The sequence below is a fragment of the Daldinia decipiens genome (genome assembly GCF_022478715.1).
Source record: "Daldinia decipiens strain CBS 113046 unplaced genomic scaffold F4813scaffold_41, whole genome shotgun sequence".
Classification (NCBI taxonomy): Eukaryota; Fungi; Ascomycota; class Sordariomycetes; order Xylariales; family Hypoxylaceae; genus Daldinia; species Daldinia decipiens.
Window position 1 is genome coordinate 301,526 of NW_026054584.1, and position 24,205 is coordinate 325,730.

General features: G+C 46.0%; 8 protein-coding genes across 8 annotated transcripts; 5 read left to right on the forward strand and 3 right to left on the reverse strand.

The window, feature by feature from the left end:
• The first annotated feature begins 1,037 nt into the window (after positions 1–1,037).
• Positions 1,038–3,497, forward strand: F4813DRAFT_372875 (putative FAD-binding oxidoreductase). Its single transcript, XM_049244748.1, has 7 exons — positions 1,038–1,602; positions 1,658–1,992; positions 2,054–2,115; positions 2,183–2,273; positions 2,330–2,660; positions 2,719–3,332; positions 3,396–3,497. Exons 1-6 carry the CDS (start codon positions 1,433–1,435, stop codon positions 3,203–3,205), a joined length of 1,476 nt encoding a protein of 491 aa, XP_049096003.1. The 5' UTR covers positions 1,038–1,432; the 3' UTR covers positions 3,206–3,332; positions 3,396–3,497.
• A 378-nt stretch (positions 3,498–3,875) lies between these two features.
• F4813DRAFT_240336 (uncharacterized protein) lies at positions 3,876–5,638 on the forward strand. The gene is made up of 4 exons (XM_049240010.1): positions 3,876–3,908; positions 3,970–4,540; positions 4,655–5,096; positions 5,152–5,638. Exons 2-4 carry the CDS (start codon positions 4,503–4,505, stop codon positions 5,371–5,373), a joined length of 702 nt encoding a protein of 233 aa, XP_049096004.1. The 5' UTR covers positions 3,876–3,908; positions 3,970–4,502; the 3' UTR covers positions 5,374–5,638.
• On the reverse strand, positions 5,458–7,142 carry F4813DRAFT_240329 (NAD(P)-binding protein). Its single transcript, XM_049240009.1, has 2 exons — positions 5,985–7,142; positions 5,458–5,908 (listed from the first exon to the last, which is right to left on the reverse strand). Exons 1-2 carry the CDS (start codon positions 6,612–6,614, stop codon positions 5,543–5,545), a joined length of 996 nt encoding a protein of 331 aa, XP_049096005.1. The 5' UTR covers positions 6,615–7,142; the 3' UTR covers positions 5,458–5,542.
• A 937-nt stretch (positions 7,143–8,079) lies between these two features.
• F4813DRAFT_240365 (RNI-like protein) lies at positions 8,080–11,088 on the forward strand. Its single transcript, XM_049240012.1, has 4 exons — positions 8,080–9,178; positions 9,284–10,009; positions 10,069–10,180; positions 10,242–11,088. Exons 1-4 carry the CDS (start codon positions 8,315–8,317, stop codon positions 10,835–10,837), a joined length of 2,298 nt encoding a protein of 765 aa, XP_049096006.1. The 5' UTR covers positions 8,080–8,314; the 3' UTR covers positions 10,838–11,088.
• A 565-nt stretch (positions 11,089–11,653) lies between these two features.
• F4813DRAFT_240353 (FAD/NAD(P)-binding domain-containing protein) lies at positions 11,654–13,550 on the forward strand. The gene has a single exon (XM_049240011.1). It carries the CDS (start codon positions 12,127–12,129, stop codon positions 13,411–13,413), a length of 1,287 nt encoding a protein of 428 aa, XP_049096007.1. The 5' UTR covers positions 11,654–12,126; the 3' UTR covers positions 13,414–13,550.
• Positions 13,551–18,058: 4,508 nt separating this feature from the next.
• F4813DRAFT_393194 (uncharacterized protein) lies at positions 18,059–20,204 on the forward strand (the record flags this gene model as incomplete). Its single annotated transcript, XM_049247385.1, has 5 exons — positions 18,059–18,084; positions 18,149–18,238; positions 18,344–18,704; positions 18,758–18,980; positions 19,036–20,204. The coding sequence occupies 5 exons, from the start codon at positions 18,059–18,061 to the stop codon at positions 20,202–20,204; spliced, it is 1,869 nt and encodes a 622-aa protein (XP_049096008.1).
• A 573-nt stretch (positions 20,205–20,777) lies between these two features.
• Positions 20,778–21,499, reverse strand: F4813DRAFT_393195 (uncharacterized protein; the record flags this gene model as incomplete). The annotated part of the gene is made up of 2 exons (XM_049247386.1): positions 20,778–21,041; positions 21,104–21,499. The coding sequence occupies 2 exons, from the start codon at positions 21,497–21,499 to the stop codon at positions 20,778–20,780; spliced, it is 660 nt and encodes a 219-aa protein (XP_049096009.1).
• Positions 21,500–22,066: 567 nt separating this feature from the next.
• On the reverse strand, positions 22,067–23,780 carry F4813DRAFT_372884 (alpha/beta-hydrolase). Its single transcript, XM_049244749.1, has one exon. It carries the CDS (start codon positions 23,402–23,404, stop codon positions 22,373–22,375), a length of 1,032 nt encoding a protein of 343 aa, XP_049096010.1. The 5' UTR covers positions 23,405–23,780; the 3' UTR covers positions 22,067–22,372.
• Positions 23,781–24,205: the final 425 nt, after the last annotated feature.

The window sequence follows — 24,205 nt, forward strand, 5'->3', positions numbered from 1 at the left end:
ATTAAATTACTTGCATTCCGTTCTTCCCGCGACTACTCCTAGTAGGATAGTAGGCAGGCCTGATAGTATGAGACGCTAGTTAGTTAGAATAGTTAGCATAGTTAGCAACGTCAAGGGTGGCAAGGACTTCCCATCCCACGGACGACAACTATCCTTCACCCCACGCAAGGAAGCTCCCGTCATCCGTGCCTGCCTACGCCACCGGAAGGTATGAAGCTTTAAACATTTCTTATAGGGCTGAACGATACCAATAGGGGTGACCAAGCACTATCAAGTGGAAAAAAAGGTATGTATAATTCATGTCCACTGAAGAGCATGGGGAACCTCTCAGGGAAGGAAATGATAGACTTAGGTAGGTTAGTAGATATTTCCTAACCTAGATGATCTTTTAAGAAGACTCGGCTTCTCATTGAGCCGATAGCTTTCGAGCGTTGTGTGATGCATTCGTAATCTCTGAAGTCCGTGTCGAATCAGTCGGTTCTACCTACCGTCCTGAATGAGAACTAAGAGCCGCCAATCCTTGCTCGTCCACATAATCTCCAGTATTTAAAGGCAGACCCAAGGAGATGTTCATTACGGATTTACCATAGTATTTCTACCAATCCCAGACCAGATTAGAACTTGTCCTAGTAAAATAATTCCGGTCTTGATTAGTTTACCTATGTGACCATAAGTTGCGGTTAGGACTAACTAGGTGTAGTTACCTAGGTACCTATCTATTAGATACACTATCATAGCTTAACCTTAGGTATCAACTAAGGATAGAAACCTTCGGTCGAATTCACCGATATAATTTTTGGAATACCTACCTAGCTACTAATTATCACGTCTCCACTAGTCCTAGATCATGTCTTGGAACAGTGTCAAACACATAATCATGCACTGTCTACATCCATATGTCGTTGGGTACGCTAAGGCAGTAACGATTGAACTGGGAATTTGGTCTTCAGGGGTGAAGTCAAATCGAGGACAGAGGCTGGAGAACGGAAGATGCCTATAGGCAGGGTTTCTGTGCTGATTTTTGGGAGGGAGTATCGTCTGTTTCGTAATCCATATCCATGTCAACACTATCAATAGAAATTCAATACAAAATCGCTGATGATGGAAGGGGCTATTAATTTAAATTACCTTGTATTTAATAATGCTACGTACTGTAGTTTGCGATCAGAGACACGGTAGGTACGTAGACCCCTTAACCTTTTTCGGACCTCGATAGCATGCTCTGATCATCTACATAGTAGTATTGAACTTAGGGCTGGACAAGGTCACATAATCTTCATATGCTTCAATAAGTAATACTGGGATCTTCCGGGGGGTTAGATCCGCAGTGGACTACTTCTTATACTTGGTATTTAAACTATTCCATAGACGCCGGCATGAATAGCGAGAGCGAGCGACCTCGACTTCTTAGTTATAGGCAAGAATAAGAATTATGGTCTGTCCTACCGTGTCCCGGGCTCTTGCCGGCTTCCTACTTTTCTTCTGCTCCGTAGTAGAAGGCTCGCAAGACTACGCCGTATGCGACCACATCAAAACCCAGCTAAACAACGAGACAGTCCAGCCGACTACAGATACATATGAGGCTTTAAGCACAGAGAACTGGTATAGTTTAATCTTCTTCAAGTTGAGAAGGCTAATTTGACTCATCTCATCATAGGTCGCAGACTGTCTGGGCGAAGCCATCATGCATTATCCAGCCATCTAATGCCGAGGAGCTCTCCTATGTCGTCTCGACTGTGGTCGACTGGAAAGTGAATTTTGCCATTCGTTCCGGTGGTCACTCAGTCGTACCCGGAGCTGCAAATATCAACCGTGGTGTCCTGATTGACCTAGTGAACTTCAACTCAGTTGATTACGATGCGGATAAGAAAGTCGCTGTCGTAGGCTCAGGATTGCGGTGGAAAGAAGTTTATACCTCACTGGACCAGTATAACGTAACAGTTGCTGGTGGTAGAGTCTTGGACGTCGGCGTCGGCGGTCTAACTCTTGGAGGTAAGTCTTGCTCCCTTCCACTTTCGTTGCCATAGGCAGGTTATTGATAGGTATGGCATAGGCGGTCTTTCGTACCTAACCGACCTATACGGCTTAGTATGCGACAACGTGGTTAATTATGAGGTAAGCACTGCCTTATCTTTCTCCAGGAATGTTATAATAGTGTTGACCAGTATTGATATATACCTAGGTTGTGACTTCAACTGGAGCCGTTATAAATGCGAACGCAGAATCGAACCCAGATTTATTCTGGGCTCTGAAGGGGGGCATCAACAACTTTGGTAACATTTGATACACTTCTACTGTGCTAGAGACTTAGTTGACTTACATATGATAGGCATCGTCACTAAATTCACATTGAAAACTTACGACATTCACAATGTTTGGGGTGGTGTCAGAGTATATTCCTTAGACGCTTTGCCGGCATTGTTTGATGCCATGTACCAATATCAGTCGGCTGAAAATAAGGACCCCTACGCGAACATCATGTTGCAAGCTTTCCCGACCAACGCAACCATTGGTGCCATATTAAATATCGTATACTTAAAGCCAGAAGAGGAGCCAGAAGCATTCGCGCCTTTCCGAAATATCACGCCTATAGCCGATTTGACCAAGCTCCAAACACTAACCGAACTAATGCTCGCAGCACCTCTTCCGGAATTGACACGGTAAGCCACGCAATAATTCAGGGCTCTAACCTCCCGGCATGCTAATCTGTTCATATAGGGTGAATTGGTTCAGTGCAAGCTTCGCCACCGACAAGGAACTATTCAACAAAGTGGGAAATATTGTGACTAAGGCTCCAGAGTTAGACAGCCTGAAGAACCTAACTGCAGGGTCTCTAGCATTCGGCTGGCAACCAATTTCCAGCAGTGCCGTACTCGCTGGACAAGTAAGTGGTGGTAACGCGCTTGGACTAAAACCCGTTAACCAGACTTGGCTTGTTCTTGACGTGGGCTGGTGGTCTCCCGACGACGACGAGCTGGCGCACAATTACACGCAGAGTATGATCAACAAGATCGAGAACGCATCTAAGGCTAGCGGGCACTACGTTGACTATATTTTCATGAACGACGCAGCTGCGGACCAACCTGTTATTGAGCACTACGGACAGGAGAATGTTGCAAAGCTAAATGAGACGGCGAGAAAATACGATCCTGATGGAGTATTCCAAACTTTAGCACCAGGGGGGTTCAAGTTACCTAAATCGTAGGACCTTTCTTGGTTGGTGGTAGAAGAGCCAGCTCGAATAGTGCTTTAGACATACTATTATCAATACATAGGATGCCCTTGTATCATATGTATAATATTGGCTTAGGTGCTACTTGGATACTACGTGAACCTAACCTAGCTTCTTAGTACATAACTCTTGGACATGCCAGACGCAACTAGTGTAAGCACTCACCCAAGCATATGCTGATCGTCTCGAATATCATTGTGCAAAATCGGTTCCGAGCGCCATAGTAGCCCAGCCGTTGGAGGCCAGTCCCCAGCGGAACAAGGAAATATATGCCGGCCCTAGTAGAAAGTGGATTACCTGCATCAAGTACCCCATGATTAGCAAATCTCTAAACTTTTGGGATGAAGTATTTATACGAAGTCGATAATATACCCCTATCCGGACTAAGGTTAGGTTTGAATTAGCTATGCCACAACTTTACCAAATCACACGGTTGTTATACGTATGCAGGTTGTCTGTCAGTAGATTTTACCGTTGAGACGCCAAGGACAGGGGATACCTAGCTGAAAGACCAGATGGCGTCAGTCAAGCAGAACTAGAAAGACGAAAAATGTAACACAGTTTAGATCTTTCATAAATTAGATCGCATTACCTTCCGCTAACTTGGAACTCGGACGCTTGAGTTGCAATGCCGATGTTAACGAACCTATCTAAGAGTAGTCGCCGGCACTTCAAGGTATGTGAAGGCCCTAATACGTACCCATAAATTCCTAAAGCATAAACAATAATAAGCTTAGGTGATGGAGCGGAGATGATCCATGCGCTGCTATGGTACACAGTACATAGAAATGGTTGCGATGGATAAACTATCTAACCTACCTGGTAGGTAGGTACCTAGGTAGGTAGACAAGACAATCGAAGGGTGACAAGGACGATGGCAAGGCTATTCCAATACTCTTGTACTACAAACAAAATCGATTCGTTATCACCCGAGATGTAAGGACTCAAGTCATACATTAACATCTATGAATTACAACGAATCGAGTTGTTTCAATAGGACAGAAGTACATATAGAGTAAATACCTGTCCTACATATGCTAAGTTCGGACTGAGCACATCCTTGTAGTGGGTTTTATGGAGAATGGCTTGGGTCTCGGGTGATAAAACTAGAAGACACTCTTCTGTTCGTATCCAATTCGAGTCTACAGAAGTTTCAAGGTGCTAAAAAGCTATTACTACCTATATATATCATTCAGCTTCAACTATATATAAATCGACCACATGTGATAAGGGGTGGGTTAAGTAACACGAAAGTCGTGTTCCGTGAAGTATGACCGGTGATCCCTATTTAGGACGCGTAATTATAGCGTAAGTTGCCTGCTCTGCTCTACGAAAATGGCTTGACAGTCTCTTGGGAGTTCTTTACGCAATATAGCAGTGAGAACCTTGCTAAAAGCAACGATTAATATTCGGCCCATATAGTTTCGAAGGCGGAATCACTACACGTGTGATAAATCATCCTTCTCATCCTAACCGAGCCTTCGCCTACGACGTGACCTTTCTTCTCCAGCATCCACGGGTCGTCGCAGTCGCATCACAGAAGCCACCGCTGCATTTCCACCCACATCAAGAAGAATATCTCCAGGTGCTCGAAGGAAGTCTAGCCGTAGAAGTTGAGGGCAAGGAACGTATTCTTGTCCCCGAAGATGGGGAGGTTACCTTTCCTCCGTGGACAAACCATAGGCTGTACTCGCCGGATACAAAGGATACAGGCGAGAACTTAAAGGTGACGAGATTCTTACTTTCAGCTGAGAGTACCCTTGAGCTATTCAAGCTTGATACTGTCTTCTTCGAGAATTGGTATGCATACCAAGACCAAATTGTTGTTAAAGGCGAGAAGGTCGACTTGATTCAGGTTATGAGTGTGGGTTGTTTCCTTAACCCTAAACTCTCTAGACTTATCGTTGACATGTCGGTAGATGTTTGATGCAGGTGGTTCTTACCTTTCACTCCCACGCTGGATACCGTTCAGCAAAACGTTGGCGTATGCTTTGGGTGTTGTAGTAGGTAGATGGCTAGGAGGTATTCTGGGATATCAGCCGTTCTATCGAAAGTGGACAACAGATTGGCAATCGGCGTGCTACAAGATGGATATGTCTATCTTTCAAAGGCGGTTTGCCGATCGAGCCAAGACTGAATAGAGGAACGCTTCTTACTTCGCTGTACATGTGAAATCTTGGAAATTTCCTCATAAATAAAACCTTTCTCAATTTGGGGAATTTAAAATACTACTCGGCAATAACTTCATTTTTCTGCGCTCTTGAAAAAGCTTAGGCTTCAACATGCCGCGAAAGCCCGTCCCCCACTCATTCAAAGACTGCTCGCAATAGCGGTGTTCTCCTTGGTAACCTTTGCCCACTCGGCGCTCTTAACCCATAGCTTCTCCTGCTTATCCTCATTATAACTATCAGGGGAGCTGGGCTCTTTCTTTAACGTAAGGAGATAACCGCGCTCTCCTGGGTAGACATTGTTTGTAGCAAGATCTATCACATCTATACCTGCATTTGCTGCTGTGCGGTAACTTGGGTCTGCGAGACTAACGAGTGGCCGCAAAGGCTGAAGCACAAATCTTTGAACAATGCGGAGGAACAGAGGTGTGTTCGTGCGTAGAGCACGCGAATCAGTCAGATTGCCGGGATCAATTATTATTGCTGTGATGTTGCGCAGCTTCTCATCCTGGGAAATAGGTCAATTTCCTACTTTTCATAACTTGACGGGATAATGAATAATGGGCAAGTAAATCTAAACATACCTTCTCGAGATGCCTGTTCAACGCGTATCCCCACATGAGAATGGCCAACTTTGAATTTCCGTATATATTCATGCCTCGTCCTAGCTTGTCGGCATCCGACTTAGCCTTCAATAAGGAATCTAAATCGTCCGGGATAGCCGGCGGGTATTTCTCCAAGCCATTTTTGCCGGGGAAATGGGCGTTGCTAGTGAAGAGTACAATACGGCCACCTTCGGGTCTGAAGCTACCCAGTAGTCGAAGGACCAGAGCAACGTGGGAAATGTGGTTCACTTGGATCGCCTTCTCGACTCCTTCTGCCGTGAATTCGGGATCGCTAGACAAATTCCAGTAATACGCATTGCAGACAATACTAGCAAGCGGTGGCAGCTTCTTTTCTGCAATCTCGGTAGCAATCGTGCTTGCAAATTCGTGTACAGCGGTGAGATTGGCCAGGTCGAGTTGGCGGATGGATGTTTGAGCCTTGGGAAACTTAGCAATGATCTCGCGCAGCTTCTTGGTGTTGGGATCTGTATCCTCCGTCTTACGAACGGTCAGAACCGCCGCGTAGTCCGGATACTTGGTTAAAAGATGATTCACAGCAGGGATTGCAAGAGAGCCGTTTGCTCCGGTGATGATGATTGTGCCTGTCATGGTGTAGTTTATTGAAGATGTTTACAGATCCAAAGAGACGAACATTAAAATGGTGGATTCTGCGTTTGTTGTAAGTGCAATAATAGTGACAATAACAATAACAATAACAATATATACGTAAAAGCTAGCTCCTAGGTAGTATATAATAGTAGTATAATAGTAGTATATAACGAAGCTGTTACGAAACGCGAAACGTTCAAAAGTTTCCAAAGCCTACCTCCTAACCTAGATAGTTAACGACTTTATAAGGTAGGATCCTACTATTGTAACTACATAAATAAATCTATGTACGAAGAGGTAGCCTACGAATGCCCCGATAAGCTTAATTGACAGATACCTAGGTACCTAACATGGTAGCATAAATGATTCTTTGCAGGGTACCTAGGTAGCAAAGCTCCTCTGCCCGGCCTCCGCCCCTTGAAAACTCGAGTCAAATTAGTCATATAATACCGTATGGAGTAATCATAACGATACTGTACGGAGACAAAGGAAGAGCTGGTTATTCTGAGAGGCTACCTAGTAGCTTTCATTGTAGCATGTACCTAAAACAAGGGATATGGAACAATTATAATGAGTGTAACTATGAGAGTCTATGTATATCAATCAACACACTGTCAGCCCGTGAACCCTTGAATCTGCTGTGACGTCAATCGGGTATAAGCCAGTACAACCTGTATATCTTAAGCCGCAGGACGGTAACGGGATAAACCAATGCCGATATACTGGATACCTACCTAGGTGAAGGAAGTGAACTTAAAATAAACTAACTAGGTTTTACCTAGGTACTTTATCCACTGAGTTGCTTAAAGGAATGACGATTGAAGCTATAGATTTAGGTACAACTGAACAACATTAAACAAAAGTCTGTTTTTATTGATATATGCATACCTACCTAGGTAATTACCTAGGTAGGTATTGTCGATGCTAACATTCATTGTTGCAAACATTGTTGTAAAGCAATACCATTTTGCATTTCTCAGTCTGCCAGTTTGCGCCGGCTCAAGCCGATTAGAATGTTTGTACCACAATAACTACAACAAATACGCTGGCAGTTGTGACAGGGTTGTCACCTGCCTACAATAGATATGTATGTTGGACAAGATGGTGTACCTAATCCGTACCTTAGGTATGATTGGAGGTACGGATTACAAAGTACCATGTATTCGCAAAAGCCTGTAGCCCATCATCGCACTACACACCAAAATAGTAGCAACTGCCCAAGATCGTAACCGCCCTGCTGTCCATACGTAAAAGTACCTACGTGCATGTGCGGTACACACATCACACTTCTTTGTCACTTTAAAGATGCATTTCCATATTCTTCCTTCCCAACAATACCACTGAGGACTACCTAAACCAAATTGTTAAACAACGTCCATCATCCCAACTATCGTTAGGTCCTCCTTTACTTCTTTGATTTTTTTTTTAGCGATTTGCATCCAATTATTTCTAAGGGGGCAGGAAAGCGATCGCCGCTTATTTCTGATATCCCGTTTATTTATTCCCTTTTTTTCAACTTTCCGGTTCGAACATCGAAACCTGATGGTCTGAATACTACCCCTCGATCCACCACCTCGTTTAATCCTTTGATATCACCACCATCTCCATTTTGCCAGCCTCTTCGAGAGATTACCGATCCTAACCAATTCGAACTCCTTCCCCGAATAAATCGCGACGCAGTCTTCTACAGACTTGCCAAGATGCGACCGCCGGCTCCTTCTCTCGATGTAATAGCCGCCCGTAACTCTGCCGCTGCCGCTGCTGCTGCTGCTGCTGCTGCTGCTGCTGCTGCTACTGCTACCGCCGCAACCGCCGCCGCACCCAATGAAGCTTCGGGCCCAAACATGCAGACAATGAACATGTCCGACGACACGAGGGATTCGAGGTCTTCATCGTCGACGAACTCGCCCGTCCCCCCAGATAACGAAGAGTCCGACTTCTTCCACGTAGCAAATGATTCCCAGTCTTCTTTAGGAGTAGTACCAAACTTGCAAGACATGCAAGTGGCCGATCCAGAATGTCTCCCGACCGTGGCAGCCCTTCCTAGCGAAATCCTCATCAGCATCTTCTCCCGCATCAACACCCCGGGTGAACTCTTGAACTGCATGTTAACCTGTAAGAGATGGGCCCGCAACGTGGTCGAGATACTCTGGCATCGTCCGACCTGCACCTCTTGGTCTAAGCATCAGTCTATCTGCGCGACTCTAGGACTCGAGAAGCCTTTCTTCACCTATACAGACTTCGTTAAGCGCCTTAATCTAGCTGCATTGGCAGATAAAGTTAGTGATGGTAGTGTTATGCCGCTTGCCGTCTGCACCCGCGTCGAGCGTCTCACCTTGACCAATTGCAAAGACCTGACCGATCTGGGACTGATGCCCCTAGTGAGGAGTAACAAGAACCTCCTCGCCTTGGATATTTCGGGCGATAACAACATCACCGAGCGCTCTATCGTGGCTATCGCCGAGAACTGCCGCAGGCTTCAAGGTCTGAACGTGTCAAACTGCAAACAGATCTCCAATGAAAGCATGGTTCAACTTGCCGAGAATTGCAGGTATATCAAACGGGTAAGTCAACTCCCCTTAATGCGTCTCTCAGATGGCCTTTATTAGTTTCGATTCTACTTTATTTGAGGCGCCGCTAATCATACCCGATATTTACCTGGTAAACAGCTCAAGTTAAACGATTGCGAACAACTCAACGATAGTGCGATTATTGCCTTCGCTAATAACTGCCCAAACATACTCGAAATCGATCTTCATCAATGTGTGAGTATCGGTAACGAGCCTGTTACCGCCCTACTTGCCAAAGGACGATCTCTGCGAGAGTTGCGACTTGCGAATTGCGATATTATCGACGATGGCGCATTCCTATCCTTACCCTCCAAGATCTACGAGCACCTTCGTATCCTCGATCTGACATCGTGTACCCGGCTTACGGACCGCGCTGTCGAAAAGATCATTGAGGTTGCCCCGCGGTTACGAAATCTAGTCCTAGCTAAGTGTAGCAATATTACCGATTCTGCGGTCTATGCCATATCTCGTCTCGGCAAGAATCTGCACTACGTACATCTTGGCCACTGTAGACATATTACCGATGATGCGGTTAAGCGTCTGGTGCAATCCTGCAACCGCATTCGTTATATTGATCTTGGTTGTTGCACCCACCTCACAGATGAGTCCGTTGTACAGTTGGCAAGACTCCCGAAACTGAAGAGAATCGGATTGGTGAAGTGCAGTAGCATCACGGATGAAAGCATGTACGCATTAGCTGGAGCAAACCGCCATGCCCAGTCTCGACGCAATGCGTCAGGAAACAACGCTTCCCGAAGACACGAATATCACACTGGTAGCTTGGAACGAGTTCACCTTAGCTACTGCACAAATCTGACACTCCCGGTATGGCTCATCTTATTCCAGAAATGCTATTCACACGCAGGTCGCTAACACTACTACAGAGCATTATCAAACTCCTCAATTGCTGCCCGAAACTTACCCACCTGAGCTTGACTGGTGTACCTGCATTCCTGCGGGATGATCTGGATACTTTTTGTCGAGACGCGCCTCCAGGTAATTAGCTTTTCCCCCTCTGATCCCGTCCGTACCCCGATATACTAATCGGATATTCCAGACTTTACCGAACACCAACGAGCAGTATTCTGTGTCTTCTCTGGTCAAGGTGTAACGGGTCTCCGAACCTACCTAAACACTCAGCCTGAGTTTGCCGAGTACCACCTGCAACAGCAGACTATATTCCCATCGCGAAGAGCAATCCAGATAAATCAAGACGCAGCTCAGGGCCAGGTGCAAGGACTTATTCCCGTACCAGCTCCTGATATGGACGGGTTTGATGATATCGACGGTGTTGAGGATGACGATATGGGCGATGGTAGCGAGATTGCTCTTGACCCTGGTAGCTTCGGCGGAAACGATAGCTCTACAAACGGAGCCAATTTATTAGTCCCTCCGCCGCCACCGCCTCCACCACAAATTGCCGCCTCTCATCAACTACCTCGTCTGCAGCCGCCGCATTTAGCTGCTGTTACTATAGGCGCTATCACGGCGCCCGCGACTCAAGCTGGCACAGGCGCGTGGATTCCTGTTAGTAGCACTCCAGGTCCCAGTACTGCCGGCCAGAGGATCTTCGTCAACGTAGGCTCCTCAGGACCTAGCACAGCTTCTATGCAAGGAGACGCCGAGGAAGACGATAGAGGCGATCGATCATAGAATTGTTGCTGTCGCGTCGTTATATGCGAACAATCTTAACGTATACGCCCGTTCGTATGATAGTATAGTCCCCGCCTCTCTGTTTACAAGAATACTTCTTACACTGGACGTGTCGGAGATGGTATACGAATTGAATCATGCATCAGTACTTAATATCTGCCTAGTTGAGCCACGCCCCGTGGTTTACCTGATGCGGATAACCAGTAATTCTTTTGCGTTGGTACGCGTGCGTCTTCTGTCCTGTCTAGCTAAGTGAGGCCGGGGTCATCTTAGAGTATTTACGGTTCAGGGCGACGCTTATCCTAAGGCGGTGCATGAGTACTTCCTATGCATACAGCACATCGGGAATATTAGCATTTAGCTTGACTGGTGATCGTTGCAGAGAACCACGATGGGCTGTGGCTGACTACCAGCATTATGACCAAGGCACACATGCCTTCAAAACTAATTGGAAACTCTGCTAGAACTTGTAAGACAACAGGTGTACGAGGTTAATGGTGGATGTCCAGGGAATTGAGATTATTTTTATGGGAGTCTCGACATACCAAGCGGGATCTAAGCTGGTGGCAACAGAACGGTCAAGACGGATCCATGGATTCATGGAACCGTCAGGTGGATATTTGCTCTACTTGTTTTCTAGCAGTATTGCGACAAATTAGACACGGCAGGTTGCCATATCTGGCTAACCTGACCACGAAGCAGAAGGGGATGCTATGAATAGAATGGCTTCTGTTTCTCTTTGATACTAGGCCTTATTCTACAATATATTAAGTAGAAAATTCGTAAGGGCTTGAATGTTATTCCATGCGAGAAACCAGCAGCGTAACTGTTAGACCTATGGACTACCTGACTACTAAAGCATCTAACCTAAGATGTAGCTTCTAACTATATTAATAATTCATCCTCGGAGAGTACTCGGAGAGTCCGAGTCCAAGATTCCGCACTCGGGACCGAGTAGATGCCCGAGACACTATCGATAAGTAATATCGGCGGTTATTATCATAAGAAACCACCTTTTAGTCCCGAATCTTGATATTGCGGGCACGAAGTTCGCCTTATACCTGGTGAGATTGGTCAAACTCCAGAAGGAAGAGAAAGGAATTACAGAAATGTGGTTTCACTCCTCCGAATATGACATGTGTCTTATAAAGGACACCGAAAACATGATCCGATACGAAATCTCCACGATGGATATATTAGACCCCTTCGCCGCCCTTCTGTCGGCCTATCCCTCACATATCTAACTATTAAATACGATCTACTCTACGTGTCTGTTTCGCTAGGCTAATATGTCAACTCCAACCCCTAAAATTGCCATCATAGGTGCGGGACCCGTAGGTCTCATGCTTGCCGCCATTCTACATCATAAAGGGACCAAATATACCATCTTTGAGCGTGAAACCAGTGCTACAGCCCGTGCTCAAGGCGGTACCTTGGATATTCACGCCGAGACAGGTCAGCGCGCCCTTGCTGCCGCCGGCTTACTGCCCGCGTTCAAGAAGATATCACGCCCCGAGGGTGAAGCTATGCGTGTCGTGAAGAAGGACGGTACCGTGCTTCTCGACGAGAACGAACAGCAAGAGCAACAGCATGGTCCAAATGATTTAAAGAATGGACAAGGAGAGGAAGATGGCCGCGGACGCCCGGAGATCGATCGTAGGGACCTCAAGGATTTACTCATCGCGGCCTTACCCGAGAGTACTATTCGTTGGGGCAAGGGTATCTCGTCCATAAAGTCGGTTCCTGGGACGCAGCAGTGGATGTTGGAATTCATCGAAAGCGATAGCAACACTGAAAACCCAGAATCTGGGCCGTACGATCTCGTGCTCGGCGCCGATGGCGCATGGTCCCGCATTCGACCTCTACTCAGCGACGTTAGGCCACTGTACTCAGGTGTAACAGCATTAGACGTGTGGATTTCGCCAGAACAGCTGGCAGCACGACCCGACGTAGCTGCATTCATCGGTGAGGGATCGTGCATGATGCTCTCCGAAGACAGATTTCTATCACTGCAGCGACATAGCGATGGCAGTGCGAGAGCTTACGCGATGGTGCGGACGAATAAGGAGATTGGCGGGGAGGTCCTTGATGCGAAAATACTTCTCGGACTCGAGGATAACGAAGAGGTGGATTGGACTGATGGGAATATAAGGCAAAAATACTTGGATATGTATTTCGGCGATTATGTCCAGGAGGCCCGCGACGCAGTCCTGGCCATGACGGAGCAGCCGGCTCTACGGCCGTTATATATGTTACCCGTGGGTTACCGGTGGGAGCCTCGTCCCGGAGTATCGCTGCTAGGTGATGCGGCGCACGTGATGACACCGTTTGCCGGTGTAGGCGTCAACGTGGGTATGATGGATGCGTTGGAGCTAGCGGAGGGGATCGTGGCGTACGTTAAGCAGCAAGAAGGAAAGGGGGATTTGGCGCAGATGCTAAGGAAGTACGAGGAGGGCATGTTCGAGCGCTCACATAAGGACGCCGCATCTACGGCTGGTATGATGGAGATTGAGTTCCGCGAGGATGGTGCCGAGAAGGTGGTTGAGGTCATGACTGGTGGTGACCCGTTTGCTTAAGGCGTATTGTATATCGTCTGGGGTGTCAAGAATCGGAAAACTGCATGGGCTGCTAACTATACAAAGGTCACCTAGGTAGATTAAGTAGGTATCTAATATCCTAGAGCGTCTAGTATATATCAAATAATAACCATTATCTATCCTATATGAAATAAGATTTTTAATTTATCGACTTTAAACTCCGATGACATCTGTGTTGATTATGTCCGAGCAAGGGGTAATTTATTTCTTTGATGCCGATGTGAGGGGTCTTTTGAAGTCAATGGTCAAGATATCAACGCTCCCCTTGAGGATCATCACAGAATCGGGGTAAGTGGCAAGCAGACAGGGGGCTTAAGAAAGACGGCGGAGAGGCGACTTGGAGAATATAGAAAAAATTCTTATACCAAGATATCAGATGAAGCGTACCGATCGTACGGGAGACTGGGGGTGGTGATAGGAGGAGCACTTCGGCAGTCAATATTACCATACAAGGTCTACCCATGGGGATCTTAGCTATGCTTTTGGCCTCGGTCCTCCACCTCGGGACCAACTCGGTCGCTACGACTTATAGCCTCGTTGAAACGCTCATGGTAATAATAGCGAAGCCTGATTAGTGGAAAAAACAATTCATATTGGGGTCCCCGGATCTTGACCCCCCACATGGAACTAGTATATAAAAGCCGTGAGGCCTGCGTTGTAATTTTGGGTTGAGACTACCCAGTTATTGCTATTCTACGACAACCGACAAATTCGCCGTACGGGTACCGAACCGGTCATAGAACACCCGATTTTACTCGCACAATTCCCGACCTATTAATCCCGACAAACATCTTAAAAGGTTTCGAGACAGCATAACTACGCCGGGATAAACAGACAAGCTACCAAGGGATTATTGCATTATATTCATGGGGCATAGAACTGCGTGTCGCGTATGGAGGATAAGAAGAAGCATAAGATATGGTAGTGGAATCTGGACGGATGCGGCGTTATGAAGTCGGACGGACATATCTCGACCGGGCAAGACACCGCGCAATCGCAACTCCTATTCGGTCCGTCGCTGTTTAACTATTGCCTATCACACGTGGGCTAGCAACCGGGCATGAATAAATTGATTCAACAACACCAGGGAGATTGAAGACCCGGTTCCGGAATGGTTGACTGTAGTAAGTAGGGTAAGTAGGGTAAACATCAACAAATAAGACATGTTTACAACTATGTCACGGGCCTCTGTATTCCTGGAGGAATAGAGTAAGGATAGGACAAGTTACGTCGCAGAGAGGCCATTGTTGGCGATGGTGGGACGGGGATGAGGGCCAGGCTGTTTTTAGTTTGATGGCGACAATAAACGATTATTGGTCAGTATATCTAGGGATTGAAAGATGACCATGATTGATTGTTGGTTCTATGGTAGGTCCAATTGCTCTTTTCGTATATCTCGGCCGGGGCTAGACTCTTGGATGGGTTCTCGCTATTTCTGGTCTCGGCAGCGGTGAAGCCTGACCTGCTTTCGTTCATCGACACGTGTATCGTTTATTCCCTCATCTTGGCTACACGTCTCTGATGTTTTTGAATTGTTAAACAAAAGCAAGAAAATTATTTGGTAATATTGAATGACGGTGTTATCCTCTGGCATTCGAAATCTTGATGTAATGTATATGTTAACTTTAGGTGTTTTCGCCGTATCCATACGACTATAAATATGTATAGATAGGAGGTAGGTTAGGTACCTAAGTCAGATTAGTTCATTTTTGACATATAGTAGTTCGCCTAGGCTACGTCTATAAGTGTGTTAACGCTGAAGAATCTGCGTCATGTTCGCGCTTGGGAGTTCAAATCGCATGGTCATAATATGTTAGTTAGTTCAATCAAAACTAATAAGCGCTACTGCTGGAACTAGGTAGTTACGTGAAGTCTTGAATCTTTTAACGCGATGCATTTGCAACTGTGCGTTAGAAATAGTAACAGTTAGCATGAGATCTAAATTGTTGACATCCTTTAATATGCTGCGCTCATAGAGTCGTAGTGCATGACGATTCTCCACCGGTAAATGATGTATATACATACCTAGGTAGTATATCGCGTAATTATCACATATCACATCTAAGGAAAGAATCCCGAGATTGATATCAAATCCCGGTTTTTAACTACTGCATAAAGCATGCAGATACGATGTCAGGGTAAACTGCTTACATCGGATCGTTCTTATAATGGTTTTGACATATGCATTTGACGATATACTTAACGTAGAGAATAACCCCAACGCAGCAATCAGTGACTTGGTTAGGACAAATATGGCTAGGTACCTAAACCTAGGTAGCTTATTTCATATAGAGTAAAAAGGTCTTCAAGATTGTTACCTTTTCCGTGAGGGGATAATGATTTGCGCCACCATCGCCAGATTCATCTCAGCTCGTAGTAGAATGAATAACTTGTAGCGGATTAACGGAAAAGCGCTGATCTGACCTGCCTATTTAACTTTAGTAGAGTAGCATCTATACTGCACGTTATAATGCATATCTATAAGATCTACTACCTGGGTTAGATTCTTTTCTTCACACTACGTACCCAGATGCTTGAAGATCAGTCACGTGTAGTGGGCTATCACCAAGAGACGGGATTAAGAAGATGTTGGTTTGACTTTATTAAGTGGAAAAGGAGGGGAAACCCCCTGGGGTAAAGAGGACCGATGGTGCAAGAGGGGGAAGTATACACACGGTAACAAATAATAAACGGCCTGAGGGATAATATGTGGGTAAGTTAAATGTCTTGCTCCAATGATAACCCCTGCTGACAATCGCCTACATAAAATCTTGCTTGGGAGTGGAGTCCATCTTGGGTCTGAAAAATTCCTGTTAATCATATTTCATCATATTTCACCGAGCCGAGAAAAACGACAGGACAAATTGAACCAAAGATGACCAACTCACGTGGACTCTGCATATTTACCATGACTTTTGACTACACACCATTATTAACAGCAGAGTTAGCCCAAAGATCTCAACACCAAGTTTCCATTTATTAGGTATATCAACTTTATAACGGCAGGGCAGATGCGAGCATTATGGAGACAAGTATCACCATGGTAATCATGGTAGTACTAATACATATCGAGATTAGTCGAGAGGGAGAAGATTACAGAAGCAGGGAAAGGAATGGCGGAGAAGATGGGGAAACGGCGCAACCCACATACCAACCACGAGAATGTACACGAGCTAAGTAAGATAGAGGATAAACTCCTTTGTTCTCCTCATAGTTTAACCCAGTTCCCCGCAATGCCCAGGCTTGAAGATAGTACGGGGTTAAAGCCATCGTCGTCATTATTAGGAGTCATCTACTTGACTTAAACCAGAAGCGGTTTAACTTTTTTTTATTCTCCTTTCTTTGGAGTTTATTCCCCCTCATTGTTTCGTCAGGTATACGTTTCCCCCGGTCTCAGAGAATCTTTAGCTTAGAGTGTATGGGCAATACGGCTGCCGTTGATTTATACAAGTACCTAGGGTAGCTAGACTAGCCGAAATACAAGGGGCTTACATAGCTGTAAAGGTTACCGAAAAGGTACATTGTGTTATTCTACAGAGCCTCACACCATAGGCATTTCATGTAGGACGACTGCAAATAAGTCACTGGGCATCCCATTAGCTTATACCACCGCACAATGTGCGGTGACCAGGTCACACATGGCATATCAAACAGAAACCGGAAAGAATATGGCATAAGCGAGCTCGAATTCGGAATCAATGTTAGAGACAAAAAGGACAAAGACATCTCGAAGGCCCCAATAGTATAGTGTCGGATAAGCCGAGTATATACGGCGGCGGCTAAGACAATTTCAAATGGCTTACACGCGTAGATTGTCTTGCTTCATCACCCGATGTTGTGTTCACGCGAGGAAACGTCGTCGTCAAACGATTAATCCGTCTTCTCGGTCTCACACAATACGCACACTTGCTTCGTATTGTTACATATCAAGCCTGCTGCCGCTAACCGGTTCCGTTAACAAATATCCTTGCCCTGCTATAGAAGGCTCCATCCACATACCCGCCATCGTTCTCTGCCAAGATATACCCATGGTGGAGCTCGCCATGGCAATTTGGCCGCTTAGTACTGTCTAGCCTCTTCGCCACAGCTCACTGGCAGGATTTTTGAGAGAGAGAACAGACGTTAGGCCGCGTCTGGATTACCGGCACGCCGATTCCTCCTAGGTAGGCTAGCAAGCCATCGCTAGCATCCTTCGCGTGTCTGGATCCTTGCTCCATGGATTACCCCGGCGTGCGACAATTCGCCTATGTGGTGGGGAGACCTTGTATCTATGGAGTTCTCCCCATATGGGGCCCATATGGGGGTCTCGCGCGAGAGAAGAGAAGCTGGCTGTCGATTGAAGATGCTGGGATTGGGATCTTCGTTGTGCTTACGCCTGCTCGCCGATGTTCTTTGTCGTTAATATAAGGCTTGGATGATGCCCTTATTCTTCTTCTACTTCTATTCTCGTCTTGTCTCCTCTCGTGTCTGCCTTTCTCGAGTCAAGGTTTCACTCCCTACAGCCGTCGACAGCCATTGAGACCAGGACCAATCCATCCTCTCGTCTGTTGGTGGCGGACCTCAGCCCTCTTCTGCCATTAAGACTTTTAATTTTATCACCTGTTACCGCTTCAATTAAGCAGTTATGTCTGAGAAACCTCAAGTCGACCTGTGAGTCTTCCGTTCACCTTAGTTGATTCCTCGAACCGCACAATATCTAACTCATAAATAACAGGATCGAGCCTAAGGGTGTCGAAGGGCACTACTTAGAGAATGGCCTCGATGCTACTGAGCATGTCGACCTAAACGCCAATCTTGAAGCGAAGTAAGTGTTTAATTGCTATAGATATCTCGATGTAGATGAAGTTGCTTGCTTAATCGGCGCCATTACCGCGTACAAGGTGACTAACATGTGATATCTTTTTTACAGGATCAAGAATCCTCTCAAGGGTATTCCCCGTGAGCAGCTGATGCGTGATGTCGAAGCTTTCGCGCACGAGAAGGGGCTTGTCGAACATATTCCGATTCTACGAAGGGGTGCGCTCGTCGCCCAGAACCCCCGCGACTTCGACGAACTGAGTGGAGAGGAAGCTCTCGATGAAGCAGAGAAAAAAGCTCTCCACGACGAGGTTCTACACCGATGGCGCATGCCTTCCCGACTTTTCTTAACTATCGCGACCTGTTCTATTGGTGCTGCTGTTCAGGGCTGGGACCAGACCGGAAGTAACGGTGCTAATATCTTCTTCCCGGCTTACTACGGCATCGGTGGCAGCACCACCAGAGAAAGACTGGTAAGTTACATCTCCACGTTATTTCTGCGCGGCATAGTTGACCCTTTACAAAGTTGGTCGGTCTGGTAAACTCGGGTCCTTATATCGGAAGTGCCTTCATCGGATGCTGGCTCTCGGACCCCATCAACAACTGGATCGGTCGTCGTGGTGTTATCTTTACCTCTGCTCATTTCTGTCTCTGGCCTGTCATCGGTTCTGCATTCTGCCACACATGGGAACAGCAATTAGCTTGTCGTTTACTAATGGGTATTGGAATGGGTGTAAAGGCTTCAACTGGTTTGTCCTCTGCCATCCTTAAACCCCTCCAAATTAATCTGCTCACGTTATACAGTTCCTGTTTATGCTGCTGAAAATGCTCCAGCTGCGGTTCGAGGTGCTCTGGTTATGTCATGGCAGATGTGGACTGCTTTTGGTATCTTCCTTGGAACAGCCGTCAACCTTGCCGTCTTCTACCACCCTCTCAACTGGCGACTGATGCTAGGGGCTCCCTTTATCCCAGCCGTTCCTCTGCTATGCCTGATATACCTCTGCCCCGAGTCCCCTCGTTGGTTGATGAAAAAGAATCGCTACGCTGACGCTTGGAACTCAATGAATAAGCTACGGAACAACCCAATCCAGGTTGCCAGAGATATTTACTACATCCATGCTCAGTTGTCCATCGAAAACCAGCTTACAAACAAGACTAACTACGTTACCCGTTTCACACAGCTCTTCACCATCCCCCGCGTACGCCGTGCTAGCATTGCCGCTTTCACCGTTATGATTGCTCAGCAGATGTGTGGTATCAACATCATTGCCTTTTACTCGACTACTGTCTTCGTCGATGCTGGATACAACGATTTCCAGGCCATGCTATGCTCGTTCGGTTTCGGTCTTGTCAACTGGCTCTTCGCTTTCCCTGCTTTTTGGACCATCGACACTTTCGGACGACGATCTTTGCTCCTCTTCACTTTTCCTCAGATGATGTGGACCCTGCTTGCGGCTGGTCTGTGCACTCTGATGGAACAGGGAACGGCGAGAACTGCGCTCGTCGCTCTCTTTGTGTTCATGTTCGGCGCCTTCTACTCTCCTGGTGAAGGCCCTGTTCCTTTCACCTACAGTGCCGAGGTCTTCCCCCTATCCCATCGTGAGGTTGGTATGGGCTTTGCTGTCGCCACCTGTTTGTTCTGGGCTGCTGTCCTCAGTATGACATTCCCCTTCATTCTTGATAGACTACACACCGTCGGTGCGTTTGGTCTGTATGCCGGCTTCAACTTGGTAGCGCTTATCATGATCTTCTTCCTCGTACCCGAGACGAAGCAGCGCACTCTCGAAGAGCTCGACTACGTGTTTGCCGTTCCGAATCGCAAGTTTGCCCAGTACCAGGTTACCAAGGCGCTGCCTTACGGAATCAAGCGCTGGGTCTTGTTCCAGCGCAACGCCGTGCTCGAGCCCCTCTATCGCAAGGACGACGAGGACCAGACAACCCCCGTCCGTGAAGACAAGAGGGTCTCCTCATAAGGAATAAAAGAATGTTGGGAAAAGGAGTGTGTTAGCTGTGGATTAGTCCTAAAAATAGTAGTTGAGAAAAGGACTTACGACACAGTATCGTTTATGCGCAAGCTTTTACAAAATACCCCATTTTTATTTGAAGATTTTTATAGGGATTTCCTATATTAGGTACATATTCACCTACTTAATTGCTTTAACACGCTGATGTGTCTCCATTAAGCATCTCTATTTCTTGAACGTGATTGTACTTGTACTTCGTTGACATCGAGTGATCAGCATGGAAAGTTTATATTTTTTATAATTAGAAGATGTTAAATAAGAACTCCTAGGTACATGGCACTACGTTGATGTATAGGGTAGCAATCATCGAGTGGCGAATAGTCAGCCTTGAGTGTTGATGCGGACCCTATTCGATATAACAACCCACGCCTCAGATGGAGTAGATACCTACGTAATCGGGATCTCACACTAATCCCCATAATCAATTAGTTTGAGCAAATGACCCGTAAACGTAGATGGTTAAAATTGAAGTTTGGGTATATTTGAAGAATAGGTATACCCTGTCTTGAGCAATCGCTTTCTTTAGATCTTGGATTTAATATGTTCAATCTCCCACTCTTCTTTGAGCACCCTCGAACGCTCGCTGTCTTTAGCAAATCCGTCATATACGGCTGGCCATCCACCACTAAGGGTCCGGATGTCGACAGGACGGCTAGTTTTAACATCCATATAAGTAACGGAACCTTTCACTTCGGCAACGATAGCCTGTTGCTTGAGTGAGAACAAGGATGTTGTCCCAGTATTACGAGTTGGCTCTATGAGTTCCTGTCGATATGCTGCAATCAGCTGTAGATTTAGATTAGTAAAAACTTGGATTCAAAAGTGGTAGGCATCAAAACGGCACGAACCGAATCGGGATACTTGACTTGTCTCCGAATATCCAAATTATATCTACGGATGACGGGAATGACGGTTTTGGCGTTGATCATGTCATCGTACTCTTGCTCGCTGAGGAACTCATCATAGCTCTCCATGACGCGATAGAAACACTGACCAAAGAAGTGCATATACTGTGTGTGCATAACATGTCCAAAGGGGTCTTGATCTTCAGCCCATACAACTCCGCGCTCAACCATCGTTTTAGGGTTGTAACCCATAGCCTCGAGAGTGGAAAGCGCTTGACTACGGAGGGACGCGTATGGGTCTCCGTTAGGGTGGAGACGCGGAGCTCCGGCGGAAGAGTAAGGCGACTGATATGCCGATTCGGCTAGTCGCGAACGGCTGCGACGGGTACTGTCCGCCATAACATATAAAGGCTTAGGAGGTACCCAAGTAGGTAGTTTATATTTCGGAAAGTACCTAGTATACATTTAATAAGCAGGAATAATGGGTAGAAGAAATAGTTGCCAACGAAGTGAACTGACCGCTTTATATATAAATAAAAAGTCAGCGGGTGACAAGGAATCTGTGTAGACATACATAACCTACCTACTTATGTAGCATGTAGCGAGCCGAGGCATAGCAAACCACAGACCTTAGTGCGATCCTGTCGTGTACAAAAACTATTCCTATAACCTCTAATCATAATGCTTTGGGTAAGACATGTTTCGGTTCTCATTTGTGCGCGATTATTCTACTCTGGTGTTGTGCATCATACTACCTACCACAACCTACTACAGTTTTCAGATTGTAAATGGATATAGCAACAAATCATTCAGCATAAGCTATCATTTAATTACAGGCGGTTTTCTACCCTTCCTCTCCATGATACCACACAGTTTAAAGCTAGTAGTCGTTGTACAGTGACAGAATATCGCGCAAAGGCCTAACTATATGGTGTTGGGATCTTGATATCATGCATCGGGCCAGAAAAAGAGAATTGTAGCTATATGAAGTAAATACCTTATATAAACGTCCAGCGGAGAATATAATATCCCAAATACGAAATTATTCTATTTCATGCATGTATGGAGATTGGGAACCTGGAGCTAACCCCCTTTAATTTGATTAACCCTCTCCAACAGAATTAAAGAAAAATACAATTTGGGATTTACTATTTAAGAGGTAGTTATTATTTCCAAGTCGATCATCGGTGCATGATCCTCCACCTGGCTGTTATTTGAAACCCAGTGTTTATGTGTAGAGTTCTATATACATTTCATGGGCGGTTCAAGTCATTATCCCTCTAACCACCCTAGCAACGCCTCATGAAAGCTATCTGGTTCTTGAATTTGAGGCGCGTGTCCTAGGTTGGCGAATTCTATCAAGTCTGCATTTGGTATGGCGGCAGCAGCCTGTTTCCCCAACACATCGTAGTGGCCTAATTTAGCCTGCACCTCCGGTGGGCTCCATTGCTTGCCCAGTGCTGTGTTGTCTTTGTCACCTATCAGTAAAAGAGTCCGGGGCTTTAGTAAGCCGAATTCATATACCACTGGCGCACTCAAGGCCATGTCAGTAACAAGTGCTTGGTCGAAAGCAAATGTGGACGCTTGGCTCCCCTGGTAGATATTGACTAGCATGTTCACCCATACATCGTATGAGTCGTCCCACTTCCCTACATAATACGTTGATTGCTCGTATGCTCGGATAGATGTGTAGTTGCTTGCAGACTCGGAGGCGTATAGGTCGTCGATGCTTTCGTACGGCACACCGAGGGCCTTCCAATCCTCCAACCCAAGGGGGTTCACCAGGACAAGCTTCTCAACAATCTCAGGGAACATCAAGCTGAAGCGCACGGATGTCATGCCTCCCAGAGAGTGGCCGATCACAGTCACATTCTCAACGTCTAACGCATGTAGCAAGTTTCTCGTGTTATATGAGAGCTGTTGTAGCGTATATTGATACGACTTCGGCTTGGAGGATTTGCAAAAGCCAACCTGATCCGGCAAGATAACCCTATAGCCTGCTGTCGAAAGTTGTCTAGCTGTCGCCTCCCAAGTAGGCCCACAGAAATTCTTTCCGTGTAGGCAGATAGCGACCTTTCCGTTCGGTTCAACTGTCGGTGGAAGATCCATGAATGCCATTTCAAGCTCTTGATGTTGCGACGTAAACTTATACGTCTTCAGAGGAAACGGATACGTAAAATTCGAACCATTGAGGTCTCCCTCGGATGGTGCATCTCCTATTGAACCTGCATCCTGAGCAACTGCGCGCCGAACGGGTTCGATAGATCCAGAAAGGATTATTGCTACAACCGTGATGATCCTCATGTTGTTAGTGGAGTTTGTAGTTTATCTATCTTAAAGTGCCAGTGCATTGGGTCCTATGTGCTTTTAGATAAAGCGGCTACCGATGTTAGCGTTCTTGACCTTCGGTCTTTATTAGCCTGCCTTGAGGTAGCTGATATTGTGGCTATTACCATCGAAGGTTTGACAAGAATCGGCTGGTTAAATTTGATAGCATTTACTTTGTTGAGTGCTGGTTTCTGGAGTATTTTGCTGTACCTTGATAGCAAATAATATGATTTTAACCCCTCATCATGAAATCAAGATTACCGGGATCCGAATGTCGACATTATACCGAACTCTGTCTACCCATGTCTTCTTCAAATTCTATATACATGGCTTGAATGTGAGCTTATAATCGGTATAATGCACTGCCACGTATGCAGAACACCGCCCCCTTTTGCGTGCTACTTTACACTGTTTTCCATGTCAAAGCCCGCCTCAATTCTTGACAGCTACGAACTACGTATAAAAGCACAAAAATGGAGACTGCCTTTTATATAAAGTTGCCTATATTGCATTAATGCATAATAAGCAAGTTGGCTCGAGGTCGTACAGATATTTGTTGATGCTATAGCCTAGAAGTGTATTAAAGGGCTTGTTGACGATTCCGAATGGGTATCTCTAATTAACTTACTATATCCAATATCGACAATGCATGGGCGTATCTTGGTCTTGGCTCAGCTAGAGTTGCAGCGGAGATATCGCGTAGTGGAAAGACCAGCTTCCGCATTGCGTTATTCCTCCGATGTAACCTTGGATCCCCAAAGCTTGAAAACCCTCGTT